Source organism: Blennius ocellaris (genome assembly GCF_963422515.1).
Source record: "Blennius ocellaris genome assembly, chromosome: 15".
Taxonomy (NCBI): Eukaryota; Metazoa; Chordata; class Actinopteri; order Blenniiformes; family Blenniidae; genus Blennius; species Blennius ocellaris.
In genome coordinates, this window is record NC_137664.1 from 20,448,488 (window position 1) to 20,472,244 (window position 23,757).

The window sequence follows — 23,757 nt, forward strand, 5'->3', positions numbered from 1 at the left end:
GTCACTGATAGTAATGGGGTGAATCTGTGTGTCATTAGTGTCTTTAATCACTGATTTACTCACCAGAAAGTAATCTATGAAGGAATACTCTGTCAGAGTGGGTGCGCCAAGCCTCGCAAAGATCATAGGAGGAACAAGGAGATTATTCTTTTTAAAAATAAAATGTATTAATAAACTGTAATACTGTCTAAATATGTTCAGTCTCTGCACTAAGCCATTATTGTTCCTAAAAGTTTGAGATATATGTTGCGATCTCAGAAAAACATTTGTAATTGTCAGAAAATATAGATATTAAAGAAATTATTGTTTCACTATTCCATTCAAATATTATTATTATTATTATCATCATCATCATCATCATTATTATTATTGTTATTATTATATTGTCATTATTATTATTTATTTATTTATTATTTTATTAGTAGTAGTAGTAGTAGTAGTAGTAGTAGTATTAAAACGCCCCCACATGCAGAGCACGTGCACATGTCACATGACACGTAGCGTCACGTCGCTTCCGCGTTCCCCCCTGTGTTCCTCCGTCCCTCATCTTTAGCTTCGTATCTCTTCGCTGTAACGTGTTTTGGGCTCCATGTGGCGGCGGTTCTGGCTGTGCGGCGGTCGGGCGGACGGCTGTATCCCGCTTGAGCCCGTGTGACGGCCGGAAGGCGACACGTTTCACCCTGCGAGGAGCCGCAGAGCTGTGTTAGCCCGTGGCGGCTAGCTGTAGCCGAGCAGCTGAGTGGAGGAGGAGGAAGAGGAGGAGAGTCTGAGAGGAAGACGAGCAGGTACAAAGGTGAGGAAGCAGCAGCAGCTCACAGCGTCACTCAGCAGCTAATTTGTCTTCCTCTGAGCTTATCAGCGATGTCTGTATGAGGACAGTGTTTAGCTCACATAGCCTGTGTGGTAAGTCGCTCCGATTAGCAGAATTATACCTTGTAAATCCTATAAACTGCTGTAGTGACAAGCTGGATGCTATATTGTGTTGTTGGCATCATATCACGTTTAGCTTTGCTCTTGTCACATGTTTTCAGTGCTGTATTTATTGCTAACATCACATCAAGTACCATCTGTTGTGTTTTCTTTTTTTTCATTGAGAGTTATATTAAACTATGGACAGAGATTAGATCTTGCACTGATGCCTTTATTATAGCTGCCATTCAGATCAAAGTTGAACTTGACATTCTCCAAGTTAAGTTTTCAATCTCATCCCTTGGAATTAATGTACTGGCAAAAGTAGGTCTCTTCTTCCAAAATGCAGTCTTCTTATCATAAGCTATATGCATACCTCCTATGTCATAAGAATTCCTTTAATTCATTTTATACCTACAGTACCCATTTTCACTCCCTATTAATCCAACTTAAACCTTTCACACAGTTGAGAAAATCCAGTATATGTTGTTTTATTAAGCTGTTCTGTTCTTGACTCCAGGTTCTATGACCAACACCTGCCCGCCTCGATCAGAGGATGTATCCGCCTTCCAGAAAGGACTTCATCTCTCTGACGCTCAGTGACCCGCACAGTCACGCCTACAACAACGGCAAACACCGGAGACAGTCCTGCTGGAGGGTGAGTGCACTCATATGGTGGACAACAAGTTTTTCTTGAAAGCAAACAAACAACAAAAAAAGCCATAAATTCCCTCTGTTATCTCTGATACACCAAGACTTTTTTTTTTTAATGTAAAAGTAAGTGTTTGATATTAGATTGTGAAGGATTAGAACATGTTGACGATCTGCCAAAGCAGAGAGATCCTAGAATCATCTGTAGAGCGCACTCTAGATGCTGTTGTTCTAAGCTGACGCATCAGAGGTTTCAGGTGCACCTGACCAACCAATCATGGTGAATTATGGGCGTGTCTGTTTTGGTTGTGTAGCAAGAAAGGGTGGTGTAGTCTCTCATAATGCCTTGTTTTCAGGAGAGAAAAACTGCCAGATGTCTGAGCAGTAAAATGTTCTCACGCTGTTGGATTTTTAATAGGTTATAGATATTAGAGTTTGGTGATTATTTTAGTCACTGCACTTTAAGAGAGATCCTCAGTTACTCAATTAGAATTTTTATTTCACTCTGTTTAATAAGCTATTTAGTGTATTGTGATAAAATTGTGATTGCGATTTTATTATTAAGAAAAAAAAAATCATGGTATTTTTGGCATATTGCCCACTCCTACGTAAAAGGATAAAATGGCAGGAAATGGCTGTGTGATATCTGACATAATGTCCAGCGTCATTGCTGAAAGTTAATGCACAGACTGTAGCTGTGGACAGTTTTGAGATCACATGTTGCGTTTGACCAATTCACATCAAACTGGGTTGTCTCAAGTAAAACGTCAGTCAAGTTTAGTGAGAAATCTGAGTGATTCCTTTAGTTATTTCACCCTAAGGAGAGGAAAACCCTCCCCCCTTTTTTCACTCAACATCCACCTGGAAGGTCTCCTCAGATGAAACCAGTTTCTTTTGTAATGAAAGCTCTTCCATTCCCTCTCTTGACCTTTGAAGGAAATACCAGATAGTGGATGTCACTGACCCATTCAAATACATTTTGCTTATTGAGCAGATCATCTTCCAGTCCCACGATTGGTGGTTTGGTGAGGTCTCTGGTTCCCTGAAATCCTCCATGGGTGTACGAGTGTGTGATGTCATCTGATAACCACAATAATCACGGACTACAAGCGGCGGTTGAGCTGCAGAAGCTACTGACACTACGGAGGAGGAGCAGGGCCATAGCTCTATGGAACTCAGAGATATGAGCTATGAGTTATGAGCAGGGGTCTACTTCTAAATTTCTTTGTACTCTGTCTTCTTCTGCATTTTTTGTGTATTTAGTAAGTCACAGCGCCCCTAAAGGCCTGGCAGGTACGACATGCCCTTAAGCCTCGTGTTGAGCCGTGTTCATAGTGAGATGTCGACGGAATTTTTTGGGAGCAAAATGGTTGTTTTGGCTCGTGTGGATGTGGCCTATGATGATTAGATTATTTGACAAATTAACTGTTGAATGAGAGCATCTATAATTTTTCCCCTTCTGTGTTTATTGTCACACTCGGTTTGTTTATCCTGCGTTATCAAAGTAGCTGGTGATCTTTGGATCTAGCATTGTGGAGCAGGGACACACGACAAGCCAGTGGGCGATGGTAAAGTCAATATTAAGCTTTGGAGTTTGCTTGATCTGTTGAAGCTTAAAGGAGTCATATCACACAACTTTTGTACACGTTCACATGGTTCCTATTGGTCCACAAACATTGTATTCAAAGTGTTTTGCCCTGAAGCCAGCTTGTCCTTGATTTTCAGCCACTTGAATATGTGTTCATTGAGTCTCGTTCAGAACCTGCTGGTTTCAGGAGCTGGACTGGCTCCGCCCACATGCCTCTCTTGGGAAGAGGAGGAACTACTTCCGCTCCTCATTCCATTTACATTCCATCTGTCGCTACATTACGGAGAAACTCAGTTCAACCAAACCAATGTGAATCAGAATGTGACCCAGAAGGAGAAGCTCCTGGACAAGTTGTGACTTCACCTCAAAATGATCAAGCCCATACACACACACTTCAGACTCTGCAAAGCCTACATTTGATCTACAGTCTATACCAAGTTAGATTATTATTACGGTGACTGTCGACTATAAAACTACCAAGTCCCAGGACAATATGGACTGGGGGTTACTCTGGAGGCAAACATGTAAAAGGACGGCCAAAACACAACGAAAGTTTCCTGTTTTCACTTAAAAACATTGTGTAAACAAGGCCTTAGGTTAAGGAGCTGCTTCGATTTTGAGATTGGTGATATCCGTAATTTGCAAATGCATCTAGCAAATGCTAATTAAATCATTGACGAACCTACAAACCTGATTAAAGTTTGACAGAACTATAATTTCCAAAAACTCATTTACTGCACGGTCACACTGTGTTGGTGAAGAACAATTTGACGGGTCTCCCATTGGCTTGGCAGAGCCCCCAATCAACCCTAGCTGAAAGCATCAAGCAGCTCTGATGTTTGTCTGAAAAGCATTGATGAGTTCTTCCATTATGGAAAGTGTTTCCGTGACTGATTCCACTGATGCCTCCTACTCTCTTCAAACCTCTCAGATAAATGCCCCACGGCCGCATTACATGTCTGATCACAGATAAAACCCTTTATGTTCCTTTTCCTGCTTCCCTGTGCCCACCACATCTTCTTTAATCTCGTTGTCCTTGATTACATTTTTCTAAATCTCATTTTCCCCACTTTCACATCACTGCACATGTAAACCTTCAAGCCTCACTTTGAACATCTTGATACATTTTACGGATGTACGTTGGCAAACACATCTTTTCATATTTCCTATACATATGTCTCTCTTGTTATTCAAAGGTTTCATTTTTCATTCCTGCACAACTGGTTCTTCAACCTGCTCATCATGAAACCTTACTGCAGGATAACTGACAGGGTTCAGAATACTGTGTACGTGCAGAAAGTACAATATAGATCACCTCACATTTGTCCCATGCCCCCCGACTCCTGGGACACAATAACGCATCATAAGGGAACGAGTGGAACAGGCACAGCAGTGCTGCTGCAGAGGCTTGATCAGAGGTGTTATGATGGATTATTTGTGCCGTGATGGGACTTGTTTCCACGCAGTTCAGTAATGTGCTAAGACTTTGCTTTACTCCTTTGTCATATGCCTTTTGGAATACACACAACACTGACATGTCACCGACTGGAACTTCAGGTTATTGTAAAAACATCTTGTTTTATTGTCTTCACTCCATTTTTGTCACTCTGCTTCACCCTGCCACTTTTCTGAAACACTGCTCCTGGGCGTGTTCACCACGGCCTGAGCATGTCGTTCTTCCGCACGTGTATAAGTCGGTGGACAATAACGAAAATGTTTTCCCCCAGAATATCATGGCTTCCAGTCCATATTCTCCTGGGACTTGGGAGTTGTTTATTATTTTCCCTCTTCGCTTTCCTTTTCTTTCTCTATTCCCCCCCCCCCTTGGTAGTTTTATAGTTGAGTCTCTGGAGTAACAATTCTTTGTCTGTCCATATGAATGTCAGTGTACTCGCCTTTATTCATGTTTACAGTGGATTGTTCTCTTGAGTGCATGTGTGTGTGGTTTCATTGCAATAATCAACAGCACCAACTAGTGGCCCAACATGAAAATTGTAGGCTCACCGTTTCGGCTATTTCTGTAGAAACACAATTTTCAAAAACGATGCATTTTCACTTGTAATATTGTTGCGTATACGGGGGTCTAAGAGCATCACCAAGCAGTATGAAGTTGAACTCTGAAGTTCATGACAGTAGAAAGGCACTCGATTTGTAAATTAAACATTTCTATTTTTTCCTGAAAGATTAGGCGTGATGTGAATTCTAATCAATGTCGTAGATGTGGCCCTTGAGGAATGACCGTGTTCATCAAAGTCACATGTTTAGTTTCACCAACAAATGTTCTTAATTTCAATCAAGTTTGGCAGTTTAATGTCAAATGTCTGCTGAGTTACTTAATCATTTCCTGTCTGACACCATGTTTTTTTTCCAAAAGACAAACAAAATTAAAAAGTATTCCTTTCATATTCATGTCACGGTGATTACTTTTGTCATGACCTCATAAATAATGGTCATTTTCTCTTTGAACTGAGAAGCTAAACATCAGACCTCATCAATGAATCTGTACGTTTTTATTCCAGCAGTATATCAGCGGGCATTTCTTCCATAAAGTCCTGACTGTCGATCTCATCAAGCTGGAGGGCAATTTATGCTGCCTGAGAAAACTGCTCTCTGCAAATCATTTTTCTTTTTTGTTGGCTTCCTTTTTGCCTCCCATGACGCATAACGAGACCTTGCTAAAGGCCTCCGTCCTCTCTGCACTTAAGTTTCATTCAACCTTTTGAAAAAGCATGCGTATCAGGTGGAAGCTCTGAATATCTTAACAGGGTGAGTTTTCCTGCCTCCAGCCCGGTGCAGACCCAGAATAGCCAGCTCGGGCTCATTGTGCGCTATTATTTCTTTTCCAAAAGAAATGCAACACCTACATAATACCCGCCGTGTCTGTACAGACTCGAAGAAGCCTTGTCAAGCTTTTTGAAACCCACAAAAGACCTGAAAAGGTACAAGCTGTCATCCGCAGAATCTCCACAAGATTTTTTAAATTAAAATGTTATTAAATTGAGTCGATTGCTGATCGTTGCGATTATTCAGATCTCAAAATACCACCACAATGACCAAATATTCAGATAATCAGACCCAGACTTAGTATTTTGGCCCTTTTAGTGTTTGCTCAGCTTCAGATTTGCCTGGAAAACCTGTCTGTCGTCCGGGTTTGGCAGGATGGCCACTTATTAAGATGTGTCCACGGATAAAACCTGTCCAAGCATGCGGATTCCTGCGCTCAGCACAGGGTGTCTGCTCTTTTCGGGAGTTATCTGTAGTTTACCCTGCGACACGCAAGTCCTTGACCCAGTGCAGGACTCTGCTGTGAAGGTGGAGCCTTTGCGGCGGTGGTGTATTTGCAACAAAAAGAAAAGGAAGACAGAAGTTTGATGGAGCAGCGGCTCGGATTTAGGGATGGCGACCCGCTAAATGTGGACATGTGACCAGTGAGGCCAGAGCCTCGATTGGAACTGAACAGTGTCCTTCCAGAAATGGTTCATTGAGGCCAAGTTGACACATCAACGTTTTTAAGTGAAAATGGAAACCTTTCGTTGTACATTTTGGGTGTTTGTTTACACAACAACTGTACTCTGAGCCACTGAAATGCACATTTTTGGAAACACTACTATGCATAAGCGCCCCAGCCGTAGTAAAGTAAAGTTCTTCTTGCACATCTGCAAGTAGATGGACAATAACAACAATGTTTCCTCCAGAGTGTAAAGTCTCCCAGTCCATATTCACCTGGGACTTGGTAGTTTTATAGTTGAGACTCACCATAATAACAATCCAACGACGTGGTCTGTCCATACAAAAGTGTGTGTACTCACCATTAGTGCTTATAGCGTTTTGTTCTCTGTGTGTGGTTTCATTGCAAAAACCAGCAACAATGTGAAATCATGGTCTTGCATGACAACTACATCAGTCTCAGTGTTTTGGCCATTGTCGTATAAATGGGCATAATTTTCAATATGTTGCCACATAAACACAAAGGTTTTCTGAAACCAGAATGCTAAAAATGATGCATTTTTACTGGAAACATTGTCGTGTAAATGGGGTCTTCTTTTCATGCCGACATGCTGGAATCTTCCCTCAGATTTGTCCTGCTGTTCCTCAGCTGAAGCTCTCGTCATACTTCACTTTTCCCATGTGACAGTTAAACTGAATACAACTGGCATGTGTGAAACTATATAACCTGGTTTCCGTAACCATTTGTGTCTGTGTACACACTGTCAATAGAGTGACATATCACAAATTGCATCTCAAAGCTTTCAGATGTATGGACATTGCAATTTTTTTTCTTTTTTCTTTTTTTTTTTATTCCTCACCATTGAGCCTGCAGGTCCAGACACTGTTCGTTCGGGCTGTGGCAGAGTGAAATGATTGCACTCCCCTGAGATGAAGCCTGTTGTGTGTTCCCGCTCGCTCTGAGACGATGGCTCAATAGTTTCAGAGTGTTGCACAGGTGTTAATTAGAGCGGGTATCACGGTGGTAGCAGCCTGCCTGTTAGGTCTCCCTCCTCAGAGACTCTGGCTTTGTCCCTCCTTCACCGCTCCCCCTCCACACCCGTGCTCGGCATGTCGAGGTGATATATTAGTGAGTTGCCGGTGGGCTCGCGGCAACATGAGGTGGAAAGAGATGTTGAGTTTACACCGGGTAAGCGTGGACGTCAGTCTCCCTCTTTTGAAAGTAACTGAGCGATGGAGGGTGTTCTGAGCTGCTTTGAGGCTTTTCTCATTGCAGTTGGTTCCACACTCATTTGTGTATTAACTGTTTTTTGTTTTTGTTTTTTTTAATCTGCCCGCAGAAATGGAAGCAGCTGTCTCGTCTCCAGCGCAGCCTCATCCTCTTCCTGCTGGCCCTGCTGCTTATATTAGGACTGCTCTCCTATCCCAGCATCAGAGAGCAGTGGAGAGGTAAATATGCACATTGAACACTGAGCTCAGTCACACAGAGGCAAGCGGAGCCTGGCCTTAAGTCGAGACACGTCTCTGCCTCACCGTCTAACGTTAATGAGCTGGGTTTCCTCTAAAATTCTATTAAAGTACTGCCACTTGAATACCAAAATGATTTTTGTGTACTGTATTTATAACACGTCTGAGCTAAATACAATACATCTCCTAATGTTTATTTCTGCATGAAGTAAACCTGGAAACTAAGTCTGTTTAGACAATTTTGAAAACGCTCCGACTCTGTTGTCATGCAGTTCGGGCTCTGTTTCCGTGGAGGTGGTGAAAATGCTGGTACTTCGCATGCGCACTATGCCATTAGTATATAGTTTTTTTTATGCGCATGGAGAATAACAATGGAAAACACATTTTTTTTCAGCATTTCGCACATTTCCATGTAAATGCACATCATTCTTAAAATGTTGCCATGTAAATGTGAAGCTTTTCTGAAACTGAAACGCAAAAGCAATGCATTTTCACTAGAACTGTTTGAAATGCATCAGTAAGGCTTATGCAGCTGCAGAAATCTGGGCGTCAGGGGGAAGCTTTTCCCTTTTGTTTTCCTCTTTTATTTTTGGAGAAACAATGACCCAGAGCAGTGGTGTTGTAACAGATTGTAGTTCCGGGGTCACATGCAACCTGGTTTCATCTTAAGTGGGCTGGACCGGTAAAATTGTGCCATAATAACCTTTAAATTTAAACCTTAAAGTTTTTCTCTGGCGTGGCGCAGAGTATACATGATGGAAATGCCTATATTTTCACAAAAAACTAAAAAATACTGCTGATAATGACTACAGTATCAACATGAAGCTCATTTTAAAGAAACCTTCTGCTGCAAAATACAGTGAAATGGCCGTAGCATTGTGAGACTTTTTAACAAACTCCTCCTGACAGCATGGCCTTGAGGTGAGTTTGATAACAAGATCCCTGGCTTTCATGCCAGTTCTAGACTTGTCTTGGCCAACGGGCCCTTATATTGTACACTCCTGAGCTAAACAAAGGAATGCAAGATAAAAATGCAAATTGTTCCTTCTGAATTGATTGAACAGATTGAAATTATGTAGCAAGCTTCAGTGTAAAGTGTAGCAGCAGTTGCAGTCTATATACAAACATTGATTTTAAATTGAAAAGCCAAAGTCTCCAACAAGCCCAGGACAGATAGGCAATGCTCGTCCTCCCAAATGTTGACAACACCTGTATTAGTGTTGATTTGTATCCACTTTCCACAGTTCATGAAATGGATTTAAAATCCTCAATAAACATGAAGTTAACTATGAATTCCTCTCAGGAGCTGCCACCACTTCTTCAAAATGTATCCTCAGGTTGCCAGGTTCATGCAGTCCAATGCCTGCAGTTGAAAATATCAGATTATAATGAGTCTAATTACGTCAAAAAAATCAAAATGGCATGTGAGCACCACCAGTGTACTCCCTGACGCTAGACTTAACTGCAGTGAAGCTTAATGAGTGAATCAGTCATCAGACTGACCCACACAGTGCAGACAGCTCAGCTAATGAGGCTCCGCAGCACCAACATTAATCAGCTACGAACATTCAAGACGTCGCAATAGAAATTACATCATTATTTGATCGTCTAAATAACTTGCACCCTTGACCGAGGTATTCACTATTTTGTGCATGCCACTAATTGAGCTCTGATCCTTAGCGACTTGCACAACACAGAATATTTTTTCTGATGACGTCATACTTATAATGTAGCGATTGGTATTACCATTCAATATTTAACCATGATGTTGAACTGAAAAAATGGCAAAGATAACACATCAAATGTATTTCATATACTTGCATACTTCATTAGAACTGTTTAGCTGGTGTAGAATTCATAGAAATTCTGGCAACAATGTGTGTAGGAATCAAACCAGCAACACTCAGGTCCAAAATGTGCTTCTTTAATCTCAAGACTACCACTGCTCATTAGGGTGTGAGAGCGTCAATGTATAGAAAAAGAAATCTGATCGAAACATCTAAACATAATGCTGGAGAAGTTTTCTGGACATGACGCCGTATTTTGCTTCATCGCGTAAACTCTGCACCACAATGAAGAAGAACATTTAAAGGTTATTATGGCGCTTTTGTTTACATGGTCCGCCCGACTCGAGATGAAATTGTGCTCTATGTCGCTGATTTGTTTGACACACATGATCTAAAAGGAGTAAATGGCAACAGGTCGGTGACACGACTACCTCCAGAAAATACACTTCCCCACAATTTGAGAAACAATATTTTGTCAAATTCAAGTTATTTTTTTTACATCTGTATGCATTGTTAGGTAAATCCCCAGACACGTCTGTGTTTTGGAAGTACTTCTTCACTGTGAGACTTTTGCAAGTTATTTCACCGTACAAAGAAGAAAACATATTTAAAGACGCTGTAAAATCACCTCTCTTCTCTGTGGGTGTAAGTTGATAGTTGTACTACAGAGGCTTGGGGGAGAATAAATGTACAGTGAACTCGACGTACTGTTTTCACATGCGCTGCATCCTCCTGGCGAAAGAGAGCGAGCAGATCATTGCCTGCAGCTCCAAAGCCAGTGTTCATGGAGGTGTGTGATTATGGATTAGTGTGCATCTGTGATCACACTGCTTATGTTGAAATATATTTCCATGTTTGGAGCAAAATGTCTCGAAGACATTTTTTTGTGTCTCGCTTATTAGAGATAGCCACTGCCAAACCACAGTTTGCATCGGGCCCCACAGCAAAAACCAAAAGTCAAAACAGACATAAATGAATCATAACTGTATCTCCCAATAAAAACATTTGACTCGGTGTGAAAGGAAAAGCATCGGCTGAACTGAAGCAGAGGAAAATAATCAACGTTGGATATTTACTACTTCGTCTAGGCTTTGTATTTCCTTCTCTCACAGATCCACCACGTCTTCTAGAGATCTTTCGCTGTTTACAGAGAACTATGTGAAAAGGAACTGAGCTTCCAGTCTTCTGTGTGTCGCTGCAGCTCCACCGGACCCGGAGGACTGGCTGGACGCCAACGACAGAGATCTGAACGTCCTGGCTCCGGGTGTAGACCCCGTGTTGGATCCAGCTGCGGGTAAAGTGCCAGTTCCAGTGGCTGGACCACATCTGGCACCGGCTCCACATCCAGATGCAGAGACGGAGCCCAGAGGACCAAATCTCCTCATTTTGCCTAAACCTCCATTGAAGGTCAGTCTTATTAGTAGCAGTTTAAACTGCATTTTATCCAAAGATTGACAGTATCAATCAAAGAAAATCAATGATGTTAATATAATAATGAGCATTGATATATATTAAATGTATAAGTAACGTTATACGTGAACACTACTCATACAGCTTGAAATTAATCTGTGTTAAAGTAAGTATTTAATTGTTTTTTTTCTCACTTAAATCCGGCTGCACAGAGGAATCGTAGGACAACTCCAGCACAGCTCTCAGATGAGGTTGTAATGAGACTTGTTCCTTTGCTGCAAGTTATTATTTAATGCTTTATATTTAATCTTTTCAATTGCTGTCAGTCTGATTTCTCTGAAGTTCGTCTCTTGAGGTTTCATCAGAAGGAAACTGTTTTAAAATGTCTATGGCTTCCTTAAACTTTTTTTTTTTCAATTTGCTCTTTGTTTCTTGGGCCGGACTGGAGCCTCTTGCAGGCCTTGTGCTTGACACCCCTGATACTGTGTATTTAATAATTGGACTGCAATGTATATGTACCTACTCTGACAAATTATTTGGGTATAATAATAATAAGTGTCTGTACTGTTTGCTGTATTATTGGGAAAATCATGTTTTGACATCCATTGCTAACACAGAAATACATTTAATACTTAATGTGAATGTTGAACATATCCATTACAACCAGCAGAGTCCCATCAGGAAAAATAGATGAATCCTGGCAATTAATAACCGCTTTGGCAAGAAATGGCTTCAAATGAAAGCTTCTAGTAACTTCTTTTTTTTTTTTTTTTACATGTTTATTTGTCAAGTACATTGATTGTACACACAGGTGACAGGAAACAAGGGTAGTTACTCTTGCTTGTTTTTGATTTTTTTTTTCTTTTTTCCCCTCCCACACCCCCCCCCCCCCCCCCCCCCCAATAATAATAAGGAAGAAAAGAAGAAGAAAAAAAAAAAGGAATAATTACACACACACATTAGGCACTACAATGGAGAGAAAAAAAAAGAGGTATTTACACATACGCACACATACACGCGCAATGTGAAAGGTTAGAAAAATTATAATTAAATAGTTACCAAAATTTAAAAAAAAAAATAATTTCTAGTAACTTCTGTTCAGATCTACAACACACTGATGAGGACTTTCTTACTATTCTCTCTTACATACCTGTTTCAGCTCATCGATATTCTTCAGATGTGAACGGTTGCCTTCACATCATTTCATGGCATCTTTATAGGATTCATTCTTGGATAGATGTTACTATGTTAAGTAATACAGACAAGGACATTCCAGTGTTGACGCACATTTTCCTGGCCTCACTACAAAATCCTTGTACACATAAAGGATGCATTCGGTATAATACACCTTTACTCTGCCTGCTTGTGTTTATATTAACTTTATATATGCTTAAATCCATATTTAATACCGTTAAAATATAATGGGTGATAATTCACATTCATAGTCCGTTTGCATTGAAGAATTAAATGTTTGCTCCCACAAAACATGGAGAGTATATGATTCCAATACCTCTTTATGGTTTCCTGAAGCTATAGTGTGCCACTTAAAAACATGTTTCTGGTGACGACACATGCTCATATATGCAGCACATCTTGACTGTCCAAAATTCTATGTGAGGCTCAACAGTGGCCGAGATGGAGACGGTTTACGCCGATCATTCCACATACCGATATAGGCTGCACTGTTTGAATTCTCATTAGTTGCTTTGAAGATGTGTGCATGTTTCTAACCGTTTGTTTCCCCACAGAAAAAGACGCTGCTAAACAGAAGAGGCCTGCCGAGCCTGCAGAAAGAAGGAAATGTTTCAGATACCGTCGGGAAGCAGGAGGAAGCAGCAGCAGTTCAACAAGAAGAAGCGGAAGTTGAGAAAGACAAGAAGATTGTCAGGTGAGCCTTTTGAGGTTTACTTGCTTTTTCTTAAGAAAAATATTTTTTTAATGATCACAGTAAAAGTGCCTGTACATATATACTCCTCATACACAAATAATTGTTGTGCGATTTTGTTTTTTTCTGATAAGAAATGGCATTCTAGTATTTCAGAATATTAGAGTCGTATTAATACTTTGTGAGAGATCCGTGCACTCGGTGAGGTTTCTCTTCACGTGTCTTGTTGGTGTGACGGTGTTCAGGCTGTGGCCATGTTGAGGCTACTTTGATAGCAACCTTCATCTCATTGGGGTTTATGACCATAGCAAAGCAGTTGAAAGTCCTGGTGGACAAGAAAGCATGCAGTCCGTACAGCTTGTTATCAGCCTGAAGCAGGAAGTGCTGCCAAACCTCCTGGTGGTGACGGTTCTGACACAGCGGAGCAGAAGATGAAGACGACGTTCACACTGCAGGCAAACGCAGCCCAATTCCCATTTTCTACTCACAAGTGACCCATATCATCCGACCCGTCTCGTGACGGTGGGAACGTTGCAATTTCTATTTTTGCACACCAAACCCAGGCCTCGATCTTATGTGGCACCAAATCAAATTTGTGTCTGATGTTTTTTTCAATCCGACCGCAGTCTGAACAGCCATGTCACATGTATGTGACTTCCACATCATTAACGTAAGACTGAATCAGGAATCTGTGCCCGAGGAAGCGGCACCGCCATATTGTAAACAATTGGCTCTCTTGTTTCTCAATGTCCTTCTTTCCCTCATCATTTTGTCCTCTCCTATTGCGCAACCACTTGAAAATAGAAATACACGCACAGACTGATGGAAGCATCCATATTAACTTTATAACATACACATGAATTGAGGCTCAGCTGTGTGGCATTTATGAGTTTGGTAAGAAATGCCCAAAAAAGAGGAGGAGACTATAGACACGGTCATGACTCCCAAGAGAGAGGACAACCTGGAGGGTAATGTTGCAACAGGAGCTTGAAGGAAGTCTTGTTAGCATCTACTAGCAATTTTACGTTGGCATCTACTGTTGTGGTCTTCCATTTTCCAACAAAACGCACTCAATGTAAACGAAGCAGTTTGTTCGTGGAGGCGAACGATTCTCCCACTGTCCAATCTTTCGTCTCATTTCCTGGTCATTCCTTTGTGTCGACTGTTGATTCTCTTGCTACAGCCTCAGTCCACTTCTTCTGTGTTCTTGTTGATCGTCTCCAGACTGCAGCTTCAGCGTGCTGCTGTTCTTTCCTCCTCGAACTCTTTGTCCATCCAGTCAACTTTCCACGCAGCGCCGTGAACAGCAGCACGTTCACCAGGCAGCTGCTGCAGCTGAGCTGACACTTGAAATAATGAAGCCACTTGCAGAAAGTTCAGAAAATATCAACTATACTTTGTGGTATTTGATGATTGGAGGAGTCTGTGCTGAAACTGACCCTGATTTTAGCTGCTGGAATATAAGTTTTTCACACTTGGTTTTACAAATTCTTTTCCTCAGTGTTTATTGAAATAACCCGCTTAAAACTATTTATTTGACATGTAGTATTTCCAGAATGTTTTTCACCCTCTCAAGCAACTTCAAACCTTTGGAAAAGTGTTGCAGTCTAGACACACACAATGGCTTCAATAATACATCTGTAAGATGGTTGTGTTTCTTTCTTTAAACGTTCATTGTGCAGCTGGCGAGGAGCCATGATTGAAGCTGACCAGGCCACCGAGCCGCCGCCCTCAGCCACTGTGAAAGAGGCCGCAGCGCTGCCAGCTGCTGTCAACCTCCCCGACACTGTCCCGGTGGAAGGTGAGCGTTCAACTCAGATCTCCTAAACAAACCGGCGAGCGTTGGCAGGAGCATTAATGAAGAGTAAACAGTGTGAACTTGCTGAGAAAGTTTTTAAACCTCTGCCTGCTCTGCCAGCTCAGCCACTGTGTGCTGTTCACAGCACTGATCCATCTTATTTTCCCTCCGGCTTAAAATCCAACTCGTACGTAAAAATCCCTGCTGGGCTCACAGCGTGGAGGCGTGGGTTGGAATATTTCCTTTCTTTCAGATAATCACACAATGAGATGGAGGCTGTTGAACGCGCTTCCTTGTGGAAGCCAAAAATAATAACTTCACACTTTCATTCATATTCGTCGATTTCCATTCTGTGTGCGCGCTTTGTGTTGTAGTTTCCACGGGAACTGTAGACAGACTGGAGACGGTGCGTGATGCCTTCAGGCACGCTTGGAAAGGCTACAAGGACCACGCCTGGGGTCGCGACGAGCTCAAGCCCATCTCCAAGTCTTTCAGTGAATGGTTCGGTCTGGGACTGACTCTGATTGATGCTTTGGACACCATGTGGATCATGGACCTGAAAGAAGGTGCCGCATGTCTGTCATGACCTGTTGATATTTTCCGATGCTTGATAGATCTGCACGATATACCACAAACGCATCATGGTCACTACACCTGACTGAACTGAATAATGGATCACATGCCCTGCAAATTGAAAATCACAACATTTTTCATATAAGATGATTAATTGTATTCAATTCACAAAAAGGGTGGAATTAACTAATCAAAATCTATATACAGCTGTAATTATTCCATACCCTGTGGTAATATAGCAGACGTTTGGAGCACAACAGTGAAAATAACCAAACACAATTAGCTGCCCCATTTTTTTCCTTCATTCCAAGTCATATTGAGATTCACAGCTACAATACAGGATATTTACCTGATCCCATGTGGCCTTAATGGTCATATTAAAACAAATATTGTTATAGGGTTATTCTATGTGTCGTCAAGTAAGACTTTCCAACAACTACCTTGGATTGCCATCATAACACAAAAAACAATTTGTTAACAGGAACATTCTTTTTTTAGAAAGATTATTTTTTTTTTTAAATGTAAAATAGGTTTGTGAACCGTCCATAGCTAGTAGGGTGAGACTCCACTATTGTATGCTCAGGTCAGCCATTATGGTTGTACTTGGAGAGCTCAGTATGTTCTCAGGTGGGACACTGAATAATTTGAGAACCGCCGCTTTAAGATTCCATGTTGGTCTAGAAGAGAGGCCACATGCGTCATGAGTCCTGCTCGTCCAAATCCTGGAAAAATGTTTTACCTCGCTCTTATTTTTAAAAGCCGGCCATCAGAAATACCAAAACCACAATATGAATTCAACTCAAATAGAAAATCTACAATGTGAACTTGCAAAGTCTACAACAAACAAACAAAAGTCGTCTTACTTTTCTTTCTTTCTGTTTACGCAGAATTTGCCGAAGCCAGAAGCTGGATAGAAAAAGACTTGACGTTCAGCAAGAACGTGGACGTGAATCTCTTTGAAACAACCATCCGGGTTCTGGGAGGTCTGCTGAGCACTTACCATCTATCAGGAGACCAACTCTTCCTCGATAAGGCTGTGAGTGAACCACCGACTCGCTCCCTTCCCATCCTGGCTCGTCTCCTCTGGTCCATTTGAAATGAAAGATGTTATCACTGTGAGAGGTCATCTGGGTTTGACCTTCCCTCGAGCTACGTTGACTCCATATGAGCTGGCTCAAACTCTCACATCCTCAGATTGGTTCCTTGAGGTGAATTCTAAACGTCCCCGTACTTTTGCCATCAGGTGTTTGGCTTTGGAACCAACTTCCAGAGGCAGAAAGGCTTGAAGAGTCGTTCCCACGTTAAGGCCCCGTTTACACAACAACATTTGAAGTGAAAACACACAAGTTTTGGAGTCACTAAAAATGCAACTTTTTGAAAACCACTCGCAGGGTAGAAACTTTTCTGAAACAGTAACACAAGAACGGTGTATTTTTGTTCGCAACGTTTGAAACTTTTGAAAGCCATCTTTAGAAACTGGATTCATGTCATGTTCTTCTACAGCCATTTAATTGTATCTGGTTTCATCCCCAGTAATTTTATAGTTGATATTTATTGTTACATTTGCATTTCAAAGCCTAATTGTTTTGTGTAATTTAGTCAACAAAATCATTTCAGAAATACAGATTCTTTTACACTGTAGAAGTGAAATGGTAAAAACAAAGAAAAAATGCATCAAAGTTGAAGATGATTGCTTTCAGGATATGAATTATTCATATTTTGGGGGGTTCTTTTTTAATAGAGGAAGAAACTTTAAACATCCTCAATTTTATTGGGGATACTGACCGTTTTGTTTTTATGTTCTATTTATTGACACATTATGGCACTTTGTCATTTTAAATGTAGAGTGCATTAGAAATGAAAAAAAAAAAAAAGACCTCTTTACAGGACCTTGTCCTTAGTGTTTCTCATTTTCATCCAGTTTTCTTTCTCCACTTAAAGAAAGACCTCGGGTCCAGATTGATGCCGGCCTTCAAAACGCCCTCGAAGATCCCCTTCTCCGACGTCAACATCGGAAAGGGAACGGCTCACCCGCCGCGCTGGACCTCAGACAGCACGCTGGCTGAAGTGACGAGCATCCAGCTGGAGTTCAGAGAGCTGAGCCGCCTCACGCAGGACCCACAGTACCAGGTCAGGACACCGGGAGGCGCTCCGTCGGCTTGACTGAGGAGGAGACATGAAATATGATCGGATGCAGTTTACAGGCATGTTCTCGGGGTTGAGATGGAGAATTTGGTTTCAGTTGAAATACCGTGCAGCTCTCGAACACGGCTGTGACTGATGTGGCGCACAACCAACTCGGATTTGTTTTGAATCCGTCATGTTGTCGTTTTACTAGCAGACCAGAGGTTGTGTCTGAAGTCGTCCGGCCCGGTCTGACGAGCATGCATTCCTGTCATAACCGGCGCCGGCTCTGTGTGACGCGTCGTTTGATGAGACCAATTCCATCAAAGTGTGAAATTACTAATGCTTCACTCAGAGCAAATTGCTTACACTTGTTTTTTTCGACACATATTATCAGCATCAGCCGAGTGAACGAAACGTGGTCCGGTCCTTATCTCATCTTTACGTCATTAATGTGTTTGGTGGCCAGGAGGTCGTGAACGAGGTGACGAAGCAGGTCCACAAGCTGCCAGGCAAACACGACGGCTTGGTGCCCATGTTCATCAACACCAACAGCGGCCAGTTCACTCACAAAGGAGTGTTCACTCTCGGCGCCAGGGCTGACAGCTACTACGAATACTTGCTGAAGCAGTGGATCCAAGGAGGCAAAACAGAAGACGAGTAATTACAGCTTCACATCACTTTCACCGTCAGGAAATGATCATTTCGCCTTTTGAATGAAACAATCTTTCACAAACGACCCAGGCTCTCTTTTCTCTATCTTTTTTTTCACTCCGTACTTCCTTTCTCAATTCAAAGACTTGTTTGTTGGGTTAATTGTTGACTTGATTGGGTTAATTGTTGACTCAGAGGTGTCACACTGGGTCTGGGTCATTCTCCCAGACAGCGATGCCATATATAAAAAAAAAAAACCAGTTAAAAGTGTGTTAATGTGAGAAATGTAAAAGTATTTAGGACTTTGTTCACAGGCACTGATTTCTGAAAGTCTTCCTGAGCCCATCCAGTGGTTTCCTGTTAATTACTTTGGCCTTTTAGGTCACTGAATAACACCAATGTTCACTTTGTCAGGGAATGGGGTAACATTGAGCAGGTTAGAAGCAAGAAGAATTTATCAAGTGTATTATCTCGATAACGGGGTCAGAGAAAGTTTAAACTGCAGCTCTTCGGGCCTGTTGCTGGTCCACACAGGGTCACAATCTTTAAAAAGTGGTGAGGGAAAGGAAAACGAGGTTGTGGGTTGCCATGGCTCATTGATGGTGGTTGGGAGGAAAGGCTGACGTTTCAACAGATCAGCTACTATAGTGTAAACTACTAGAAAATTCAACAGGAGTTGATAGAAAGCTGTCAGGACACACAGTGCATCGCAGGTCTATGTATAGTACTGTCTCACTACATACACGTTCTGGTTTACCCCTGTGAATTACACCCAAACAGTCTCACGAAGCGATAAAAGAAGGAATCCTGATCTGATGAACGCAGTTCCCTCGGAGGCGGTGGGTGTGGATGTTGCATTGACACGTTTCACCTTCATGAGCATTGTACACCCTTGCATAGAAACAGTGGCAAGATAATTCTTGAATGGTTAAAGGAGCACAGCAACAACTATAAAGTGTTTACTGGCCATCAGTTTTCAGTCCAACCAAGAATCTGTGTGATGTGCTGGTCTGATCCACAAACACCCCACCACTTCCAGGACCTTGGCATTGAGACCGTAGTGTTGGTGTTTTTGCTATTGGCCGTTGAGAAAATAGCCAAGTCCATCCAGTCCATCGTTGGGCTCACACAGAAAGACACTCAGCAGTTTGAAGTCCCAAGCACACTCGACAAACATGTCTTTGTTTATATGAAAGATGAAAATCCACATCGTCCCGCATCCAGCATTTTCTGTGTTTGTGTTTTGCTCAGTCTGCTGGAGGACTACATCCAGGCTATCGAGGGAGTAAAGAAGCACCTGCTGAGACAGACCGGGCCGAGCAGACTCACCTTCATCGGGGAATTAAACCACAACCGCTTCAACCCGAAGATGGTAAAGTTCAGCCCCCTCTCAGAAAGCGCAACACTCGGCACAGCAGAGCAAGAATATTCAATTTGCTCACTGGAGAAAGCATTTATTCACAGACAATTACTCTCTTGTTAAATCAATCAGCCTCTGTGCTTCCATTGAACCTGGAACCATTCTAACTCGTGTTGAGTCAGTCGTCTTCAGCATGCGCTCGTACGATCAATCGCTGATGCCTCATCACTTCTCAGTCTCATCCGTCCTGATCATTTCCCTCCTCTGTTGCCGTCAGGACCACCTGGTGTGCTTCCTGCCTGGGACTTTGGCCCTCGGGGCCCATAATGGCCTCTCCGGGGACCACATGGATCTGGCTGTGCAGCTGATGGAAACCTGTCATCAAATGTACCAACAGATGGAGACCGGCCTGAGCCCGGAGATCGCTCACTTCAGCCTGCAGCCCGGTGACGGACAGGACGTGGTGGTCAAGGTGAGGCCACAGGCAAACATCTGCTTCTTTGTGATATCCGTCTCCTTGGTGTGACTCACTTTCTACAGAATGGAAATATTCTCACAGCCACACTCGTCAAGGTTTTCTGATTGGACTTGAGATAAAGTAGATGCTGGATTCTCAGGTTGGCTGCAGTTGAGCTTCCGCACCTGCAGCAAAATATGTGAATGTCAATGAAATGACCCAAATCATTTTTTTAATTATTATTATTTACATTAAATTGATTTAATGTCACTTCTGACTGCTCAGTGTAACGTTAAGGCTTTGGAACTAATTCAGCAAACGTTTGATCTGGAAGACCATTAGTTTGATTTTCCAACCGTTTCACAGCCGCTTCAACAAAGTTGTGTAATTTGAAGTGAACGGACATGTACAATCGCTTCACAATTCATGCCCTGCTTACACGACAACATTTTCAAGTGAAAACAAAAGCCTTTTTGAATTTTGGGTGTCCATTTACTTGGACATGGCAGTTTGGGAACAAGGTGCAAATGCAACTTTTCTGAAACTGCTTGGGTTCCATGGAGATGGCGGAAACACTGCTACCGTGCATAAGCACCACAGCCGTAGTAAATAGTTGCACTGCACATGCTCAGGAGATGGACAATAAGAACAATGTTTGAGTGTCATGACTTCCGGTCCATGTTCTTCTGGGACTTGCTCGTTCTATAGTTGACAGCTACTGTAGTAACAATTCAACTTGACTTGGTCATTTGTCCACGCGAATGTCCGTGTACTCCCGTTGTTGTGTATAACCTATTGTTCCCTGCCTGCATGCGTGCGTGGTTTCAATACAAAAACAAATGGCTTCCACTGGTTGCACAAAATGAAAATTACATCATTTTCAGTTTTTCAGCCTTCACCATGTAAACGGGCTCTCAGCCTGGTACAACCGCTTCTTGTCCTTCTGAGAGTAGTTGGCACTGCTTTCAAATGTTTTATTTGTGTTTAAGGCAGTTGCTTCTGCTGTTTTTTAAAAGAGGAGTTAAGATCAGGTGCTCCACCTTTACATCCACTGTCTTTTCATAAGACTATTGAAGACACACACGCACACAAAACCAAGCAGCCTAATAAGTGTGGCTTGTAAAAAGAACCGGACGTAGAAATCAAACCCACATATAAGATTCTAGTTCCGCCCGTCCAGACGCTGCGTCACAGAACAGCAGTAGTTTGACGTGTGCCTGGAGTTCTTCCATCAACTTGTAGCACAGAAAGCTTTTCCAACATGCTTCCCTCTGAGGTTTCCCGAGGAGCTTCACATCACCTGAATCACTTTAGGAACATCAGAAATCTGTCGTCAGGGAATAGAGAGGGAACTTTTTTTTTAACACATTTTTATCTGCAGGTTGTATTATTGAACAGGATGTCAAAAAAGTTGTAGTTGGAGGAATATCTCTTGAGGAGTGAAGGGATTGAATGTTGCCGTCATTCAGATGTACACAGTGGTGAACAGAGAACAAAATGTGACTACAGAAGATTCAGCACATTTCCAAGATAAATGAGCAAATTAAATATAAATGTGCATCTATTTGCTATCTTTTTCTGGACTAAGAGCTTAATCTACGTCATGAGCAGAGTTGATGTGGTGATATATATTGAGGTGTTTCGCTGAAAAACTGCAGTGTTGAAATGCATTGTAGTGGGCAGTCTTTTTCACGTTTGTTCATTACTGCTTGTAGAATACTTGAGATATTCAGGAGATTTTATCAGCAATGCCAAAATAACCTATTTTAAATTTTGTTAGCTGCCTGACATAAATTTCTTCTGTAATCGAACATTGTTTTTTGTTTTTTTTTGGGTCCAAAGCCTTTTTTTCCTCGTCGTTGTTTGTCCATCTCCAGACGCTCTGGACTCTTTCTGGTCTGTGTTGAAGTTGTAGCATCTGTCTTGTATTGTAAAGTTGAGCCTGTTGCTGCGCTCGGCGATCCTTCTCATGATACTTGTTAAGGTGAAACTCAGAAGCTGATCAATGCGTAATTGATTTTGTTGTCATCGTTGTTGTTCTAATATTGATGGTCTGCTTGTCCGATCCCTTCCAGCCTGCTGACCGACACAACCTGCTGAGACCAGAGACGGTGGAGAGTCTCTTCTACATGTTCAGATTCACCAAGGACACAAAGTACAGAGACTGGGGCTGGGACATCCTGCAGAGCTTCAATAATTACACCAAGGTACAAGCCCAGCCATGAAAAAACTGAACGTTATATTGGCTATCGCATCATATAAACAGGACGGAAGACATAAAGTCACAGCTTAGATGAGAGGTGTCAAACGTTTTAGTTCAGGAGCCATATTGAGCCCAATTACCTCTTGATTGGTAAAATACTGCCATAATAACATTTAAATGTAATCGTTCGTATTTCTTTGTTGTGGTGCAGAGTATGCATGATGAAAATTAGCATAGAATCAAACGATTAGTAGGAACATCAATACAGTCTCAACATAAAGCCAATTTTAATGATTCTTCAAGTGGAAAATATAGTAAAATGTCCAAAAAACCTCTCCTGTAGCTGTTGCAAGATGGGTGTTTTTACAAACTCACCCTGACAGCCTGGCTTTGAAGCTTTGAAGTTCTCTTCTATGGCAGCATCACTGGCATCTCAGATCAGGTCTCAGTGTGGTGTCTACTACTCTTAAGAAATGTATTTAAAAATCAATATTTTCTTTGAAATGTTTTCTTTGGGCCACGGGCCTTATGCTGGATGCCTCTGCCCTGGACTGGATTTAACAAGTATAAAACATATTTTTTCTTCATGCTGTTGATCACTCTAGATTTGTTGACCTGTGCCAAAGAGTGATTGTGAAAGATAAATAATTATCATATTGGTAAAATGTTGATATTTGTACAAACGTCTCAGGCATTTCCTGGTTACAGTATCCAGCGTCCTCAGTTTTTTCCTCATGGAGATTTCACTCCAGCTTTTTTCTTAAAGACTTTGAGTCTTTTAAAGCCTGACAGAAGCTGCTTATTAAAGTCCAGCACCTGGAGCTACCTGGAGCTGCCTGGAGCTGCTTGTCGTCCGCCCTTACTGGCTCAGTCGGATCCACAAATCATATCCAGCACGTTCATCCAGGCCCACATGCTGCTGTTGCTGATGACACTACGTCACACTGAGCTCAGTTTAAGACGAATGAAGAAAAACAGCCATCTTCTAATCAGATATTCATTGTAATGTTACAGGTAAGATATTGCAATCATAACTATGTTCCCATATTTGAACAAAGATGCAATAGATGAAACTTAACGGCTTTATTATATAAGCTTTGTTTCAACAACATTATAAAGTCATTTGGTTTGGATTCGGAGTTGAAAAAGAAGATTTAAGACGAATCACTAATGCAGATGAGAGAGTGATTTGTTCCTGTTGCTCGGTGCGAGAATAAAGCACATAAGGGCACACATTGTGTGTAGAGCTCCTTTTGTTTGGTTAAGCTGTGATTTCCTTCATAAATGTGTAAATCAACAGGTCAGGTGCACTGAACTCTCCCAGCTGCTGGTGTTTTAGCAGCACACAGAATATTTGAGGAGTTTATTTCTACAGGATTCTTTAGTTTGCCTTCAGTCCATCTGGAATGAGCCCAAAATCGTATTTAAATCCGCTTTCCTCTTT

The 23,757-nt window shown here is 41.8% G+C and overlaps 1 protein-coding gene across 1 annotated transcript in view; it reads left to right on the top strand.

Annotated features, from left to right (window-relative positions):
• Positions 1–665: 665 nt before the first annotated feature.
• Positions 666–23,757, top strand: part of man1b1a (mannosidase, alpha, class 1B, member 1a) — a 29,419-nt gene continuing 6,327 nt past the window's right edge. Inside the window, exons 1-13 of the mRNA XM_080509814.1 lie at positions 666–793; positions 1,430–1,567; positions 7,936–8,044; positions 11,051–11,256; positions 13,008–13,147; positions 14,827–14,945; positions 15,317–15,508; positions 16,403–16,551; positions 17,457–17,645; positions 18,109–18,299; positions 19,545–19,665; positions 19,931–20,125; positions 22,186–22,317. Coding sequence (XP_080365940.1) covers positions 1,466–1,567; positions 7,936–8,044; positions 11,051–11,256; positions 13,008–13,147; positions 14,827–14,945; positions 15,317–15,508; positions 16,403–16,551; positions 17,457–17,645; positions 18,109–18,299; positions 19,545–19,665; positions 19,931–20,125; positions 22,186–22,317 — 1,845 coding nt within the window. The 5' untranslated portion in view covers positions 666–793; positions 1,430–1,465. The remainder of the gene's footprint in view (positions 794–1,429; positions 1,568–7,935; positions 8,045–11,050; positions 11,257–13,007; positions 13,148–14,826; positions 14,946–15,316; positions 15,509–16,402; positions 16,552–17,456; positions 17,646–18,108; positions 18,300–19,544; positions 19,666–19,930; positions 20,126–22,185; positions 22,318–23,757) is intronic.